Consider the following 17,556-nt stretch of genomic DNA (forward strand, 5'->3'; position numbering starts at 1 on the left):
GAAGCCGCGCTTGATGGCCACGAGGACGCCATCCGAGTGTAGTACGAGCGATTTGAGCAGCGAAAACACCTGCGACGAGGTGCCATTGCGTGCCAGGGCAGCCTCCCAGAGCTGCGCGTAGAGCACACCTTGGGCAACCACCGCGCGCTTCGAGGTGTCGTTGGCACGGACGTAGTTGATCAGCAGAGCGAGAGCCGCCGAGGCCACCGGTGCGTTGACCGCCGGCTTGCAAAGCGTCGTGTAGATGGTGGCCATGTGCCGCGGCAGCTCCAGCGCCGTCGCGTCGTCCTGCGCCGTCTTGGAGGCGAAGAAAAGACCGGTGAGGAGGCTTGCGTACAGCGCAAAGCCGTCGGACGCCGAGACGCCGCGCAGTCGCATCGTGTCGGCGGCGCGAAGGAGCCGGCGCCACGCCACAGCCACGAGGTTGTGTGTGGGCGCAATCGATACCTCGTCCGACTCGGCAATCGACGTGAGGATCGATGCGAGCGGCGCCGGTGCCACCTCTGTGTGCACGAGGAGTGCGGCGACGTGGTCACTGAGGGTTGAGAGTTTGGTGGATTCCTGCGGCAAAAGAAGCGGCAGCACGCGCGGAAGCAGTGCTGCCATCGGCGCCAAGAGACGTTCGAGGAGCGTGGGATCGGCAAAGCGGTCTGATGTCACTCGGAGCAGTGCGCCTAGTAGCTCTGAGAGAAACGACGCTGGCAGGTGCAGCGAGCTCTCGGCGAGAAGGACGCTGAGAACGCAGAGCACGTCGCCCAAGAGCGCTGCGTAGAAGCGATCGAGTGGTCCCGACCAGACCAAACGGTCGATACCGCTGGCAAGAGCGACGCCTACACGTGACGATAAGATCATATTTCACAGCGTCGAGGGATACCAGAGACGGACGCGGCGCAACCGACAGCAGCAGCAAAGACGCGGCGCGCACACTGAGCATTGCGTCCGACTGATGCGACGTCGTCCATGCCTCCTACGACACAAAGATACCAACTATGTTGAGCTAGAGTCATGAGATACCGTGATGAGGTCACTAAATGCCGAGCACTTGGTCTCCGAGAGGCCAAGAACCGAGTGCGCACATCAACCGGTGTCTCCATCGACAAGAGCTACAAACAGTGTGTATACCAAGTAGTATACCAAGTAGAAAAAGCATTACGTACCGAGGGCCATGGCAACGAAGGCACGCTCGAGTCGTTGGGAGGCACCAGCCGCAGCAGTGCGAGTGTGAGCGCCGGTGCCAGCGTCGTCGTTTCGTCGAGGAGTAGCGTTCGAACCGACGTCGTGTCGAGAGCGCTCTCATGTGCCACGACGGCACCAGCGGCACGGCGGACAGCGGCGGCTTCGGTGGCGTCGCCCAGCGTATCCAGTGCCAGCTGGGCCAGCGAGGCCTCTGTCTTGGCACCCGAGGCCACGAGCATGTAGCCGAGGGTGCGCAGTCGGCCGTCGACGTCAAACAACACGCCGCGCGCAGTGGCCACGACGTCCTCGTCGCTGGGCAGAGCCAAGAGACACTCGAGGGCGTGGAGCACGCGCCGCTTGTCCTGGAACGAGTCGGCGCGTCGATGCGGGCGCACGATACTGAGAAGCACGGGGCGCAGCGTCTCGGACGCAAAGCGATGCCACGCCTCGGCGTCGACGCCCGAGACCTGTGTGAGCCGCACCACGAGCTGCAAACAGACGCGCTGCACCGGAAGCGTCGACGGCGACGCCGACCGTCAGAAGCGCGCTGGCATGGACGTTCGTATCGATGAGGAAGGCGGCGACAAACCGCGCGAGGTCGACGGACGCTTCGGCCATCGCCAAGAGCAAGCACATGGTCGCGTCGAAGAGAGGCGCGTTGGACGCGAGACACTGCTGAAGCAGCGGCGCCACGTGCACCTTGAGGCGCAGCAGGAGGCTCATGAGGAGCGACGAGCCGAGCGTTGGCGTCACGCTGGCAAAGCACCGAAGCAGCGCGGCAAGCACGAGCATGTCCTTGGCGCTGCATGGGTACGTCTCGAGGAGACGCAAGAGATCCTGGCCGTGGGTCTCGACGACCGGCGCCCACACTGTTGGGTCCACGACGAGCCACCACCGCAAGCTGTACAAGTGGTGCAGGTATGCCCGGTGCGAGGACGCCGACGTGAGCGCTTCGAGATGCGCCCGAACGTGCGTGGGTGTCCACTGCGCCGCCACAAGTCGCTGCGGAGGCAGAGGGAACGCGGGTGCGGATGCCAGTAGTGGCGTGGGCCAACGCGTGTCGATGGACGTCCAGACGCTCGCGTGCAGACCAAACGTCGGCAAGAGCATCGACGGTATCGACGTGACGTTGTCCTCTTTGAGCGTCCAGATGTCGCGGGCGACCGTGGTGTACAAGAGGCAGCAGTACGCGCCAGCGCGCAGCTCGGGGTTGGCCTCCGCGCCGGCGCATAGAAACAGCGCGCGGAGGCCGTCGACTTGGGATCGTAACCACTTGCGCGCAAACGCCGACTGCGCCAAGAGCCGGTCGAGTACGAGGACGCCCTTGGACGCCATTGAGGCTTCGTCCAGGAGCTGCATCAGTGTCGGAAGCAACTCGGCAAGAAGACCGGCGTCGGCGAGAACGTCGATCGTGCCACCGACGCGGTACAATCGCTCGGCGGCTTGAGTGAGCACGGACGCCTTGATACTCGCCTCGAGCGACGTCGAGCGCAGCATGAGCAGCCACACGCGCGCCTTCTCGACAAGCTGCGACGACGACGATGAATAGCCGTGTCGACCTGGGTGGTGCGATTTTGCGTAGGCTTGCAGCGCGGGCTCCATGTCCTCGCCGCCAAAGACATCATCGTCCACCGCCAAGCGTAAAAGCTCGTTGAGGCCCATGACGGCGGCCCGGCGAACGTAGTTGGATCGGTTGAAGAGACACCGAAGGCGTAGGACGACGTCGTCCGCCATCGCGACAGCAGGCAGCGCATGCAGTAGCCGCGCCCAGCGCTCTTGGATGTCGCCGTGATGGGGCGAGAAGGGCACCTCTGCGTACGCCCAGTGCTGCAGGTACGGCCACAGCATCGACGGAATCGCACGGCCGAGACGGGTCCAGCACAGATCAAGCAGCGTCCAGAGAACGTCCACTGTCGGGTCGGTCGCGAGGCGTTGACACAGACCGAGCAGAATACTTTGTGTGGTTAAAAGTCCGCCTAGAGGCCCGTCGACGTACGCCAGGATCGTGTCGTAGTGGCTGTTGACCTCAATACAGACCCGGCCAAGGGCCTCGAGAAGCTCTTGGACCGCAAGCGAGAGGTCTGGCTCGTCGGCGGCCAGGCCGATGACGTGTGCGATGGCACGAAGCAGCGAGTCTCGGCGGCCATCGTCCGCGACAAGATCGAGCAGCTCGCGTGCCGTTGCGAGAGCGCTCGCAGCATCCCACGTCGACGTCGATCCCTCGAGACGAGCTCCGATCGACGCGAGAAACGGGTCGCACTTCTGTTGCAGCGCCGAGAGCCGCACATGACGCGATCGTCGACGCCATTTCGGGGCGGCAGGCGACGACGTACGGCAGCAATTGCTCGTTCCCGGTTGCGAGCACGTGCGCGGCGAGCTCGTCGACGAGTCGGTCCGGCACCACAATGGCCGACGGGCGCAATTCGGACGGCGTCAACTGCGCAAAGACGTCGGCGACCCACCGGATAAGCGGCGTGACGACGTGCGTGTCGACGTGTGGCGCAAGGAGCACGTGGGCGATGGCGTGGGAAAGCCGCGTAAAGCGCGGAGCGTCGAGACCACGGTCGTCTGCGTCGCAAAGCCACGTTGGTGCGACAGCGGCGACGAGGTGGACTGGCGGCGCTGTCGGCTGCGCGAGCGCGACGAGCCAGTGCACGACGACTTGGTGGAGCCCGCCAGCGAGCGACCAGCTGCCGACTACTGGTGTGCCTGCAGGAGAGGGATACCAAGGGCTTTGATGCGGCGAGGCCGGGGTCGTGTACGTTGCATGCGCGAGGAGGCGGCACGACTGCAGCCATCCGGCCGTGAGGTCGCGAAGGACGTCGAGGACTGTCAAAAGCAGCGTCGCCGACGTCGAGGTCTTGGGATAGTTGTAGTACGCGTCGCTAAAGCCCGCGGAAGACTCGAGAAGTGGCGTCGCGACGAGGTGCAAGAGGTATTGGAGCGTCGCCGGGCGCTGCAAGAAGACTTCGGGCGGAAAGTCGATGATCGCCGTGTCGCGCAGCCACCGCACGACACCTAGCACATCCATGGGCCGCGCTTGGAGCTTGAGCTTCACCTCGAGCTCGAAGAGCAGCTTGTCGTCGGCCTCGGAGACCGCGACGGGCGGGAACGTCCAGCCACGCGCGGTGTCGGTCGGCGGCTCGGCCAGCGCTGGAGCCTCCTTAACGTCCTCTAGAGGTTGAGATGGCGCTAGCTTCATGCTACGCAGCGTCATCGCGCGCGAGCGTGTGACCGGTGCCGGGGCGTTGAGCTGCTGGAGGAGGGTCGCGGCCTGTGGGTAGTCAATGGCGAGGGCCGACAGGCTGTCTGCGAGCATGGACCGGAGCGCTTGCGGAAGCGCCACCGGCCTCGGTCAGAGCCCACGGCTGACCTTGCTTTCGATCGTGTGGAGGGCGCGGACGCGGATCTCCTCGATCGGGTGCGCAAGCTTGCGCACGCGACCGCCTTCATGGTCTGTAAGGTCAAATCCGCGCGTTAAAGTTGGGAGGGGTCTATTTATACGCTCCGGGTACTAGTACCCCCAAACGAGAAAGATTCCATTTAAATGCGTTTTGTTTCGGCTGCACCCCGTATTATATTGAGCCCCACCCGGTCCATGGACGTTTAAAGCTCAATTAAATGCGTGTCGGTTGCTCCGCACTTTAACCATGTACTCGCAGCCAGTCAAGTTTGATGATTGCCATGGTCCAGCAGCTCTACGTGGGGCGGCTGCCCGAGGATGTGACCAAGTCCTAGCGCCTCCTCACCAACAACGCTGACCTGCGCATCAACGACGTCGAGCTCATGGCCGACTCGGCAGCCAAGGACTTTGCCTACCTACAGATCGCATCGGCGTCCGGCGACGTGACCGCCGAGACGTCGACCGTCGACGCCTTTGACAAGGCGTACCACAATCCCTAGTGGAAAGGCAAGCGGCTGCGCGTTAAGTCGGCCAAGCCAGACTTTTTGCAGCGGCTGCAGGCAGTGTGGACCGACGGCGAGGTCGAGGCCGAGGTGCTCGCCGAGCGTGAGCGCGCCTTTGTACCCGCCCAAGGCGACGAAGCGCCGACAATGGAGCTCGAAAGTCCGAGCGCTACAAGGGGAAGCGCATGCTCATTGCCGACGACGGCGTCGTGACGATCGAGGCGTCCAAGGCACCCGTGGCGACGGTCGTGGTCGAGGCCCCGCAGACGGAGAAGGAAGGGGCCGACGAGAACGACGGTCACTTGAGCTCTAAGATCCCGGACGATGACAACGAGAGCGACGATGAGGTCGGCTTGGTGGATGCCATGGACGCGGTGGAGGCCGAGGTTGAAGCGCAGTCGCTGACGCCGAGTTGAGCTCCGAGACGTCGAACGAAGACGTCGATGCGCCCGAGGATGCGGCCATGAGCTCCGAGACGTCAGAAGACGAAGAAGGTGAGCAAGACGACGTGGCGATCGACGCGAACGAAGACGAGGTGTTGCCGGCCGATGACATTGACATGGAAGCGGAGACCGAGCGGGAGCGGGAGCTCGCCTACGCCCAGGCGCAAGCAGCCTCCAGGAGCAGCAAAACTGACAGCGAAGACAACGACGAAGATGTCCATATGGAGGCCGAGATCGCCAAGGAGCTCGAAGCCGCGTCCGTCAAAATGACGCCTGCTGCGCCTGTAGTGGACGCAGCCGCGCGCAAGAAAGCCGCGAACGCCCGACGTCTTGCGGCCATCAGAGAGCGCGAGGAGCAGGTGGCCGCGATGAGAAAGCAGCCGACGTTGATCACTGCGACCAACAAGAAGATCACGTTCGGCGATGACTCGGACGACTCGAGTTACTCTCAACATTTGAAACTAGCGTGAGCCCAAGTGACGATCAAATCGTCAATATGGACATCAACAATCGAAAAAAAGAGATAGCAAATCGACCCAGACCCAACTTGGGAACATTTCGGTACATTCGCGACAATATGCGAAGTCTTTGTAAGGAAGATAACGCGGAACCCGTTTAGGAACGGTTCGGTGGTATATCATCGACGGCGTGCGTCTCGGCAACCTCCGTCCGACAGTGATTGCAAACTGTCCGCAGTGGTTGCGTGGCCTCGCCGACGCCTGTTTGTCGTTTGACCCGACGCAGCGTCCGTCGGCACAGATGATTGTCGAGTCCCTCCTGGGCGTGCGCGGCAAAAGTTGATGGCTGCCGAGGGCTACGAGCTCGACTCGTTGGCAGCTCGAGCATAGACCGGATTGCAGCGACATCGAGCGACAGGTTCGCCGCGAGCAATTTGTTGGCGTGGCGCTGCCAGCAGTCTCGGCTCGGTGCAGTGTAGATGCAGGAGAACGTCATGCGTAAGGTGCTCGAGATAGAACCATCAGAATCAGCGCCGAGAGATGGCGCGCGCGCTCCGACGACGCTGGGGCTGGCCAACGTGCGAGAGAGGCCGTCGAGAAATTGGCCAGGGGGTTGCCCAAGGGCCGAATCGGTGGCTCGTCACGCATGAAAAGGCTGTGCCATACCTACATCGCCGTCGCGTGAGCGCCTCGGCCTGAGGACTGCGCACGGCTTGCCACGTACCACGTGCCTGGGCTGGCGGCGATGATCGGTTCGAGAACCGCGGCAAGGACTCTAGTGATTGGCTCGAAAGAGAAATCCTTGCCCCTCTGATTGGCAACAAATCGAGCGACTTGTCGCTCTGATTGGCTGAAACACTTTGGCCTGGCGTTGACGAAAATGCGGGAGACCGACGAGGAACGCTGCATTGCGACCGAGCGATACCTCGTGATGACATGTACAGTACGTAGAGACTATTTATGGAGTCTCCTCGCGCTCAATGCAGCAGCGTCAGTGGTGCCCGAGGAGGCTCGGAGTCGTCTTTCTAGCGTCCCCGGCCATCATTATTGGCGTTCACCATTTACAACCATATATAACCATATTTTGGTCAACACAGGCCCGCCCCGCCGGCGGATCGACCAAAATGAAGTTTGAAAATGAAATCGCCCATACTTGCGAGAGTGCTAGACCACACTTTGGGGAGTCTAAAATGCTATGTGGCGTCGCCGTGCGAGCTCTGTAGCGAGAGCAATGGACAGCCGCAACCAATATGTAGATATAGTGTGCTTTTTCGCTATACGGAAATACTGTACGGGATACAAGGCCTCATCACGCAGCGGTATCGCGCGCACTTTGCCTCTCTCGGCCACATGCAACACGCTCTCTAACACGAATAAAAAAAGACGGCGTCCTCGGTTTCCGCGACTTCAATGCATTTTCCACCGAAATTACATGTCGTATTCCGTGAAAACCGACGCTCGGCAGTTCGAGTTTGGTGTGAGCGCCCAAGCGACGACGCGGCCCAACAAACTGGTCGCAGCCCGGGTCGAGACCCATCACCAGCTGTGGCAGCCAGAATTGGGGTGTTTGGAGCTTTAGAACCCCGTGATATCACGTGAAGTATTTAGGCAATTCTGCCGGCACCTCGAAAAATGGAAAATGGATTTGCGCGTGATTGCGCTACGTGTAGCGTCGGAAACGACTTGTACGTCGTTCAAATAGTGTGTGGAGATGCATACACGGCCGCTACGTGGCGCTGGCGCCTCTGATGGCCGCTACTCGTCGTTGTGCTGAATCGTGCGCACACTATTTAAGACGAGGTCGATGCAAGTCTAATGATTGGCTAAAATGAATATAGAACTGAGCCAATAAAAACATATCCATGCCAGATCAAGTTCCAAACGAGCCGGATCCGCCAGCACAAGAAGTGGTGTGGACGCGCGCCAACATCGGGAAGGCCCGGCGCGACGAGCGGCTGCACGAAGAGGCAGAGCGCGCTGCCTTTCGCGAGAAGTGCAAGCGGACCTCGACGGCCGCGTTGAGGCGCTCAGGAACCAAGCCAACGACATGGGCTATCGACCTCTTGGCGACGCCGCCAGTCACTAGCATCAAGAAGTACACAGATGAAGGCATCGCGCTCAGCGGCGCGCTCAGCCCGGTCCACTGCCACATAGGCCGTCGCAAGCTGCCCTCGCAACCCTTCCCTACAGCAGAGCCAATACGATAATGGCGCCTCCGATGCGCCACATGCAGCGAGCGCCGATACCATGGCTGCGATCGTGGGCCGGCCCAAGGCGCTCATACCTAGAGAAAGCGCCCCCGAAAATATCTTGGTGATTTAAAAGGTTGCAGAAGTTTTGATTTCTGATACATGTAGAACGCCTGTCGTAGCAGTGCATGGCCAAAATGTAAGAAGCATTGGAAATTGCTGGGATCATTTTCAACGGCCCACTAAGGTCGCTAGTGATGGACAGAGGCCTTTGTCGACCGTGTACACAAATCGACGTGCCGAGCCCCTTACACCCTTACACCCTTTGGTGTGTCGAGTGGGTCGGTTGCACTGAGATGGCCATTACGACAGCGCCAGCGAAGACGAGATAGAGATGCCGTCCGTGGCACTGACACCGCCCTTGCGATGGCGCCGTCACTGACGATCAAGTTGAGGTCGTTGTCGATTGAGTCAACGTGCATGGCAAGCTCGTCGAGCTGGATCGTCGTCTTGAGGCTGCTGAACACCGAGAGCACGTCCTCGACGACCAACTGTCGATGGATCGCGCAGAACGTACTTGGGGAAGATTGGGACTTGCTCGTCGTACGAGACGGTCGCCGACCGGCAAAAGGCAGCAACGAGCCAGCACGCAAGATTTACGAGATTGATTGTCGAGCAAACACGTATAATGCGTGCTTCCCCCCTTTGACATGTAAAATATATTACGGGAACATTGTTGATGGCAGGTTCATCCGCTGGCATCGGTCTGGGCGCGAATCTTCTTTTCAATGTACTCGGTGGTGGTTTCGCGCGCTTTGCGTGCTTGCAGCTGCTCGGTCGTGGCAGCCATGCGCGACGCACCTGCGCCAACGCCATCGTTACTGTGGCGACCCTTGGGCATGACCTTGGTCGCGTTGGCCGCGAGCTGCCCGAGGCTCATGGACGCCTTGTACTGCAGCTCTTCGTCCGTCGAGCGGGCGCGCGCAATGCGCAAAAGAGCTTGGATGCCGCCTTCTTCGGCGATCTTGATGTGGTTCTCGTAGTTGTCGGCGAGCTTGAGCAAGGCGAGGCCCGCGTAGTGGCGCGGCTCGGCGTTGACCGACATGATCGCGATCAGCGGTCGGAGCGCGCCCATGTTGACGAACTTGACCTGGTACTCGCGGTTCGACGCGAGATGCGCCACGATCTGCAAGCCGCCCTCGCGCACAAAGTCGTCGTGGAACTCGTGGTGTTCGACGTCGAGCGCCAAAATGTACCCGCAGTTGCGCTTCACCTCGAGGTCCGGCTGGCGGCTCTGGTGCACGATATGGGCCAGCGCGCCGAGCTCGAGGAGCTTGGTGAGCACGTCCATGTGCTCGGCGATCGACCCGACGCAGTAGAGCGCGATGCAGACGCACTCCATGTCGGACGCACTCAGGAGCGCCAAGAGCGGCAAGAGCCCGTCTTCCTGGAGCACGGCGAGCTTCGTCGCCGCGTGCTTGCCGAGCGTGAGGGCGTTCAAGGCCAAGCAGCCGCACTTTTGAATCTCCACGCTCGGGTACCGCAGCATCTCGACGAGCGGCCGCACGGCGCCGTCCGTCACCATGCGCAGTTTGTTGTGGCCGTGGTCGCCGAGCGCGAGGCCGGCGAGCGCGAGCGCTGCTTACCGCTGGATCTCGTGGTCCGGAAAGCGCACGAGGTGCAGGAGCGGTCGCACCGCGCCGGTTTCGACGATCGCGACCTCGTCGGGGCCGGACGCCCGTGCGCTGGTAGTCGAGGGCGGGCGACTGCGCCAGCGCCAAGAACGGCGGCAGCAGATTCTCTTGCACAATGTGCACGCGGATCGTTGGGTTGGACGCGAGGAAGCGGAGCCCCATGGCCGCGTAGCGCTGGCACACCTCTTCCTTGCTCCTCGTGAGCCCGATGAGGCACTTGAGCCCGCCTTGCTTGTAGATCGTGCTGTGGTTGTCTTCGTTGGCCGACAAGTTGGCGAGCGCGCGCGCCACGTCTTGCTGGATCTTGTCGTGGTCAATGTGGCCGAGCGCGAACGAGACCGGTCGTCGCCCCTTTCTCGACCATCGTGAGCTGGTTCTCGAGGTGTTCGCTGAGGTTCGCGAGCAAGCCCGCGCACTGGCAAAGCAAGTCGACGTGGTGGCCGGCCGGGTTGATGCATTTGAGCAGCGGGCGCAAGACGCCTGCCTGGACAATCGGTTTCTTGAGCTCCGTGGCACACGAGAGGTGGCGGAGTGCGGCGAGTGCGGGGCACTGCAAGTTGGGCTCGACGTCCCGCACGAACGTGACGAGCGCACTCACGCCGCCCTCTTCGTAAAAGCGCACTTGGTACGCGGCGTTGGACGCAACGTCCCGGAGCGCGACGACGGCGTGCTTGCGGATGTTGGTTTCTTTCGACTCGAGCAGAAAGAGGAGCGACTTGAGCCCGCCTTCGCAGACAATTCCTCGGTGGCTCGCCGTGTTGGGCGCGAGCTTCCGCAGCGCCAATGCCGCGTTGTACTGACACTCGGTGTCGACGCTGAGCGCCAAGTGGATCAAATTCGGAAGACCTTCAGCAATCATGTCGCCGTGGTGGCCAAAGGAGGTGAGGAGGTTGGCCATCGCGCGCGAGGCGTCGCGATGGATGTCGATGCTCTTGTGGCGCATGAGACCGATAAGAAACCGCCCGCCGTGCGCCGCTGCAAACGTCGCGTGCGTCTCGATCTTCTCGGCGAGGTTCGCAATCGCACCGCACGCCTGCCGCGCGACCTCGACGTCCGGCGACTGCCCCAGCGTGATGAGCGGCGGGAGCGCGCCGCTGAGCACGATCTCCATCTTGTACTCGTCGCTCAAGCTCAAGTTGCAGAGCGTCGCAGCCACCTCGCGCTGCGTCTCGAGCTCTTCCGAGTGGTCGGCCAAGGCGAGGGGCACGAGGCCGCCGCCACGCACGATGCGCCCGCGGTTCGTGGCCGACACTTGGCAGAGCCGCCGAAGCGCCGCGATCGCGTGCGCGTTCGGGTCCTCCGAGTGCGCGAGCGCAATCAACGGCGCGACGCCGCCCTCGTCGCCGATCGTGTTGCAGTGCTCGGCGTTGCCGGCAAAGTTGGCGAGGGCAAAGGCGGCGTACTGCCGAATGTCGTCGCGTGGCGCCGTCGCTAAGCGCAAAACGACCTTGAGCACACCGCGTGCAGTCATGGTCGGGTGGTTCGTCTCGCTCGCGGCCGAGTTGGCAAGCGCCATGATCGCATACCTAAACCAAGTGCGTCAAGCCAAGCCGTATACTTACTATAAGAACGCGCGCACCGCTGGTCGTCGGCGTCGTCCGAGTCCCAGAGCAAGAGAATCGCGGCGAGGCTACCGTGCACGACGATCTGGATCAGGAGTTGCGGGTCGCACGCGAGGTTGCAGAGCGCAATGCGTAGCGCTAGATGGCGCCGTCAATGTCTCGTGCGCCGAGGACAAGCGCCTGGAGCCCGCCGGCGCGCGACGCGGGAATCCGCGTCTCGGCGTTGGCCGTGAGGTTGCACAGCGCCATGGTCGCATACAGTTTGCAGTCCGTGTCCGGCGACGTCGCGAGTTCGATCAAATGGACGTGCACGTTCTGCTCGACGATGCGCACTTGGTTCACGGCCGCACACGACACATTGTAGATGGCGAGCGTCGCACTGCGCTGGCACTCGAGCACGTCGGACGTCGCCAGCGACACGAGCGGCCGCAGCGCGCCTTCGTCGACGACCACGAGCCGGTTCTGGCGGTGCGTCGAAACGTTTGCGATCGCCATGCACGCGTAGCGCGCGCTCTCGGCGTTGGCCTCCGACGCGACGCGAATCAACGGCTTGAGGCCGTGCGCCTTGACGATGTGGACCTGGTTGGCCGAGTTGCCTGCGAGGTTGCAGAGCGTCATGGCCGCATACCGCGTGCACTCGGGACTCGGCGACTCGAGCAGCTGGATGAGCGGCGGGAGGCCGTGCGCCTCAACGATCGGGAGCTCGTTCTCGTGACAGCTCGCCAGGTTGCACAGCGCTATGGCTGCGTTGCGCTGGCACTCGACGAACGCGGCGTCCGAGACGAGCGCGATGAGAGGCCCGAGGCTGCCGGCGTCGACGATGTGGTGCTGGTTCTCTTTGTGGGCACTGGAGCGGTAGAGACACCGCGCTGCGTACTCGCGACACGCCAGGAAGAAACTCGTGAGCAGTGCAATCAACAGTACAAAGCCCCCGAGGTGCGCGATCTGGAGCTGGTTCTTGGCCGTGACCGCAATGTTGCCGATAGCGAGGGCGCCTTCTCAGTCGACACCGCGAGCATAAACATGGCCTTGAGCTCGTCCGTCGAGAAGACGTTGACTTGGTTCTCGCCACGTTGGCGAACGCGCGCGCCGTGTGCTGCATGATGCAACATCGCTTTCGCGAGCTCCATGAGCGCGTGCAAGCTGCCTTGGGCAACGAGCACCTTCTGAGTTTTCGTGTTCTCGCTTAGATTTGCGAGCGCGCCGGCGCACTGTAGCTTCAACTCTTCGAACTTGCACGCTTTAAAAAGCGGACAAGACCGCTCTCGGCGACAAATGACTGGCAAATGCAACGAGAGATGCCAGAGCGCACCCGCGGCCCTTGGCTGCAACTCGACGTCTTGCGCGCGCAGGAGCAAAATGATCGCGGGAATAATTCCGTTGTCGGTAATGAATGGCTTGTTGACTGCGTTGGCGCAGAGCGCTTTGAGGGCAGCGGCGGCTTGGCGCTGCACGGCCAGTCCCGTTGCGCCGAGGAGGCGAAAGAGGCACGGGAGGCACCCTGTCTGGCGCAGCATGACATGGTTTCCGTTTGCATCGCCAACTGCAAACTCAGCGCGACGCTGTACTGGCATTCGACGCCGTTGGCTTTGGCGACGCGGAGGAGTCCCAAAAGCCCCTCCTCGTGCAGAAAGAGCGCGTGCACGTCGGCCGACGAGAGCAAGTTGGCGGCGCATCGACTTCCTTTGCGGTACACGCTGACGTAGCGACTACGGAAGAGACGCACGCAATTGGGCATGGCGTGGAACTCCAGCATGCTCACGTGCGTCTCCATCTCTTCGGCCATGTTAGCGAGCGCGCTGGAGACCTTCCGCGCGACCTCAATGTCGCCCGAGGCAAAGGTGGTGCAGCGGCGACGTCGTTGTCGGCAGCTTGTGCGCGTCGCTTAACGTCCAGCTGCACGAAAGCGCCGCGAGTTCGCGATCCAGTTCAATGTACGCGACGTGAAAAGCCGCACTGGCGGCGACGACAAGCGCGAGAAGCAAGTTCGGCGTCCGCGCAATCGACATGGCCTCGGCGCGAATGATGTCGCAGCACCGACACGGCTTGGTACTGGGCGTGTAAGCTCTCGCCTTGCGTCATCAACGCGAGCGTGGCGTCGACCGCTGGGTTGGTCCACGCGATGGGTCGCTGGTGCGTCGCGTTCATGGCGAGCTTCCCAAGAGCAAATGTCGCATAGAACCGCGTCTCGAGCGCGCAGGGAACTCAGCGCCTGCACGAGCGGCGACAAGATGCCGAGACTCTTGTCGTGGTACGTGCTGTTGCCGAAGATACTTCCGAGCGCCAACACCGCAAAGCGCTGCGGCTCGGGCACGGCGGCATCGACCACGAGGCGTCCGAGGGGTGTCACAACGTATGTCGTGCGTGACGATGTTGTGCGTGAGAGGGTTGGCATAAATGTTGCCGAGGCCGATGGCGCCAAAGGTGCAGGAGGAGGTCGTGGCAGAGGACCTCAAGGAGGCGCAAGTTGCACGCCAAGTTGCACACATATTTGAGCGCCTCGCAAAGCACTACTGGATCGTCCACGCTTCTGAGATTGACGAGGATGGCACCGCCGCGGTCGCGTCCAGGCTCGCCCGACACGGACATGAACGGTGGGTCGCGACTGTCTTTGGACGGTCGAATCATGACGTCATTTGTGTAGACGCACACTGTATTCCACTTGATTGCAACCTATGCCTGCGCGACGCCGGCCCAAGACGTCTCGACGCACGATCGCATTCTGATGAGAGCGCCGAATTCGCAATCGACACCTTGTTGGACTCGTCCAGCGACAAGTTGTAGGGGCGACGGCCACCTCGCGGCGCACACAGGGGTCGCTCGACGGCGCGTCCAGCACGAGGGGCTCGAGGCCACCGTCGCGCACGATCGCGTGCGTCTCTTCGTCGACGTCGCTCCATGATTCCAATGATCGTGCGCAAAATGCCCATCTTGTCGAGTTGCGCCAAGTTGACTTCGTTGCCCGCGACGTCGTTGATGGCAAAGGCAAGGCACCTCCTCGTTTCCGCGTCGCTCGCCGTCTCGAGATGCAGCAAGGCGCCAATCGCGCCCTGGTCGAAGAGGTCCTTGTGGTTGGCGGCCGAGACCGCGAGGTTACCGATCGCAAGCGTCCCAAGGCGCTGAGAAAGGGCGTCGGGCGACTTGACAAATCCCAGAATGAGCTGCAGAGCGCTTCTGCGCAAAAGCGTTGGCTGTGACGACGGTTTCGACACAAATAGCGCCAGGCAGCGCGCGACTTGCTGCTGGATTTCGATATCCGGTGACGCTGTCGGCGCATAGAGCGGTTGAAGCACGCGTTCCTCGGGCATCTTCGTAAGGCTCTCGACCATCTCAAAGATATAAACGAGCGCACAAATCGCGTGGCGCTCGCGTGACGGATCTCCACTCTGCGCGAGGCTTATGAGCGGCGACCCCTGCAGGCCATCGTGACCTTGTTCGCAGAACGAGAAGTTGCCGAGCGTCGCATTCACCGATCGCGCCACTGTTGACGATGCGCACTTGGTTTTCGATGCTTTGTTTCGCCGAGATTGGCCAACGCGCAGCACGCTTGGCGGTGCGTCGCGCAATTCATGCTTGTTAACGACCCAATGAGAGGGGGTAGGCCGCCACATTTGCAAATCTCGGCCTTGTTGGCACACTAAAATGGTCATTTTGACGTGACAGAGCGTACTAGCAAACGAGAGTGTGCAAAGCGCGGGAGTACGTCGCGGTGGATATCCGAGTCTTCGGTGCGCGCGGGTACCGGTATTTGTGCCCAAGACGGGGAACCAGAACTGATCAGCCCTCGGACGCCAAAGATGGAGACAGCACGGCATGAACGACGGCACTGACGTCGTCGGCGGGTCCAACACTAGGCACCAGAAGCGCAACAACACTGACCACCGTCTGGGACATCGCCGCTGGTGTAGTCGACCGGGCAACACGAGCAACAGCTGACGCGGTGACTGCGCCGACGACGTCGTCGGGTCCAACACGGTGGGCAACTCAACAAGCAGTGCTAGCCCACGCATCTGCCATTGAAGCTAAGGAAGGCAATCGAGCTGCGGGAGCGCTTTGCCTTTCGGTGGCTGGGACGCCACTGCGGCGGCATCACGCTCGGGCCCATGTGGCCCCACGTGGAACACCACGGGCGGGACAGCACTATCAAACGCGGTCACGGCGGCAGCCGAGGCGTCAGCACCACATAGGTGAATGGGCACTTGGCCATCCGCGCTGCGACATACCGGTCGCTGCACTTAATCCGAGGCGCGTGATTGTTGGCGCGGGTCGTTGCCGCGCGATCGCTGGTCGTTATCGCACCAACAAGCACGCGCAGCCGTCGTACTCACAGACGTCGCGTCCGCAGCAGTCGCAGCACACCTCGCAACCTGCCTCGTCGAGCGATAATGGTTCGGATCTACGTCGTCCTTTCACGAACCCGCCGCAGCACTCGACAAGCAGTTGCAGCCATATCGCTTGGGGTCCAAGTACAACGACATGGCCCGCGCGCATCAACTGTGCTTCAACTGCCACATTTATGCAACCACAGCTGGCAGCGCGACACGCCAGGAGAACGACGCGGGAACATTCGAGCAATAGCTTCGAGCAATGGGTTCCGTGTCCGCGTTTTCGCGAACCCTGTCCGCGTCCACGGATCGGTAAGCCGGTTCGGCTGACCGGTTAATATCGGATTGTGGAGGGGAAAAACCGGATAGCAGGGCAGAGCCTCGCTGCCAAGCTCCCATAAATAGTGTTGACGAACCTAAGAGAGGGTGGGTAAAAATCTGTGGGTGGGGGTAGAATACCCATGGCGAATCGGTGGGTGGGGGGTCCGAGGGTCCAAAGAAAACGTACGGCATGTCGGTACAAATCGGTTTCAAGCAGGTCTGGATCGGGTACGGGCCATACAACTTGTATGGCCCGTACCCAACCCAGACCAGCTTGAAACCGATTTGTACCGACATGCCGTTTTTCACTTTTTGGGGCGTCGTCATTAGCAAATATGCAGCGGAACCAACAAGCAGCTTGCATCCCGTGCTTGCCGCGCTACAAGGTACACAAGTGCACCATCGAAGAATGTACCGCGGTCGTGCGCAAGCGCTGTGAGCACATCAAGGACAAGCACCCGACCATGGCAGGCACCGTCAGTGGTCAGCGCCATCATAGCACGGGGCACCATTTCAGGGACGCTACTCCCGACGAAGCAATCGTAGTGGGTCTTGCTTCTTGGGGATGCCGCATACATGTGGCATTGTCGTCAACCAACCCAATTTTTGCTGTGACCATCATCTCTGCTGTGGTGCCGCCAGCGATGACCGCCAAGCAACGAGCAAGTCCCCAACGCTGCCGTCGACTAGTGAGTGCGCCGACAACATCATCACGGAATCGCCCTCCATAGCGGCAACCCTTCATTTTCTGGTGCTAGCGATCGCTTTGGCGTTGCATTGAACCGCATTGTCACCCTGATTGCGTTAGCTACAACACCATGCGATACACAATGCCGGGCGTTTGCGGTAGTGGCGCCGTGTTGGCGATGCTGTGACCACGTCCAATAGAAAAGAAATCACATGACGGGAATACTGGTATACTCCATTCTTCCTAGTATACGCTTAGGTACTCTTCTACGACGAGAGCTTGCATCGTGTTCAGTGTCGTCTTGTCGGGGCCGTCGCATGCTCTCTTGAACGCAGCAAAGTCGCGGCTCTTCAGGCTTCAGTATCGACCACCGCAAAGGCTGGCGTCCCGACCGTGACCAGCATCAAGTTGACCAGACCACGAAGTGTGCCCCCGGCCTCGAGTAGGCGCGCCGAGCAAGATAGTCGGTAGCGATCGCAATGTACGATGCAAGGTGCACGCTATCGAGCGAGTCGCGCCGCGACCACAGGATGAACGGAAGGCCGGCCGTGAGGTACGGGCGCGCTCGCACAGCGTCCATCACCGACGAAGGCGGCAACCTTGCAGCCCGACCCCTTCGAGCAATGTCTTGTCGATGGACCGATCGATCGTGTCGCAGCAGCCCGACTGCGCGCGCCTCGTCCCGCGCTTCATGGACGCGCCGAGACGGTGGTCGGCTTCTTGCGCACGCTGGCGACGCACAGCCTCGACGCTTGCCGTCGTCCTCGAGCTCGTGGGCTTCCTGTCGCTGCACC

The 17,556-nt window shown here is 61.5% G+C and overlaps 4 protein-coding genes across 4 annotated transcripts; 1 reads left to right on the top strand and 3 right to left on the bottom strand.

Moving 5' to 3' along the window:
* Positions 1–1,103: 1,103 nt before the first annotated feature.
* On the bottom strand, positions 1,104–4,495 carry SPRG_21075 (hypothetical protein; the record flags this gene model as incomplete). Its single annotated transcript, XM_012351062.1, has 3 exons — positions 1,104–1,679; positions 1,711–3,438; positions 3,503–4,495. The coding sequence occupies 3 exons, from the start codon at positions 4,493–4,495 to the stop codon at positions 1,104–1,106; spliced, it is 3,297 nt and encodes a 1,098-aa protein (XP_012206452.1).
* Positions 4,496–4,962: 467 nt separating this feature from the next.
* Positions 4,963–5,995, top strand: SPRG_11977 (hypothetical protein; the record flags this gene model as incomplete). The annotated part of the gene is made up of 4 exons (XM_012351007.1): positions 4,963–5,043; positions 5,080–5,199; positions 5,244–5,468; positions 5,495–5,995. 4 exons carry the CDS (start codon positions 4,963–4,965, stop codon positions 5,993–5,995), a joined length of 927 nt encoding a protein of 308 aa, XP_012206397.1.
* A 2,835-nt stretch (positions 5,996–8,830) lies between these two features.
* Positions 8,831–13,214, bottom strand: SPRG_11978 (hypothetical protein; the record flags this gene model as incomplete). Its single annotated transcript, XM_012351008.1, has 7 exons — positions 8,831–9,810; positions 9,869–10,169; positions 10,201–11,392; positions 11,446–11,513; positions 11,603–12,385; positions 12,439–12,929; positions 12,980–13,214. 7 exons carry the CDS (start codon positions 13,212–13,214, stop codon positions 8,921–8,923), a joined length of 3,960 nt encoding a protein of 1,319 aa, XP_012206398.1. The 3' UTR covers positions 8,831–8,920.
* Positions 13,215–13,248: 34 nt separating this feature from the next.
* Positions 13,249–14,815, bottom strand: SPRG_11979 (hypothetical protein; the record flags this gene model as incomplete). Its single annotated transcript, XM_012351009.1, has 3 exons — positions 14,319–14,815; positions 13,466–13,632; positions 13,249–13,440 (listed from the first exon to the last, which is right to left on the bottom strand). The coding sequence occupies exons 1-3, from the start codon at positions 14,755–14,757 to the stop codon at positions 13,249–13,251; spliced, it is 798 nt and encodes a 265-aa protein (XP_012206399.1). The 5' UTR covers positions 14,758–14,815.
* Between the last annotated feature and the right edge of the window lie 2,741 nt (positions 14,816–17,556).

This window comes from Saprolegnia parasitica (assembly GCF_000151545.1).
Source record: "Saprolegnia parasitica CBS 223.65 unplaced genomic scaffold supercont2.73, whole genome shotgun sequence".
Classification (NCBI taxonomy): Eukaryota; Oomycota; class Saprolegniomycetes; order Saprolegniales; family Saprolegniaceae; genus Saprolegnia; species Saprolegnia parasitica.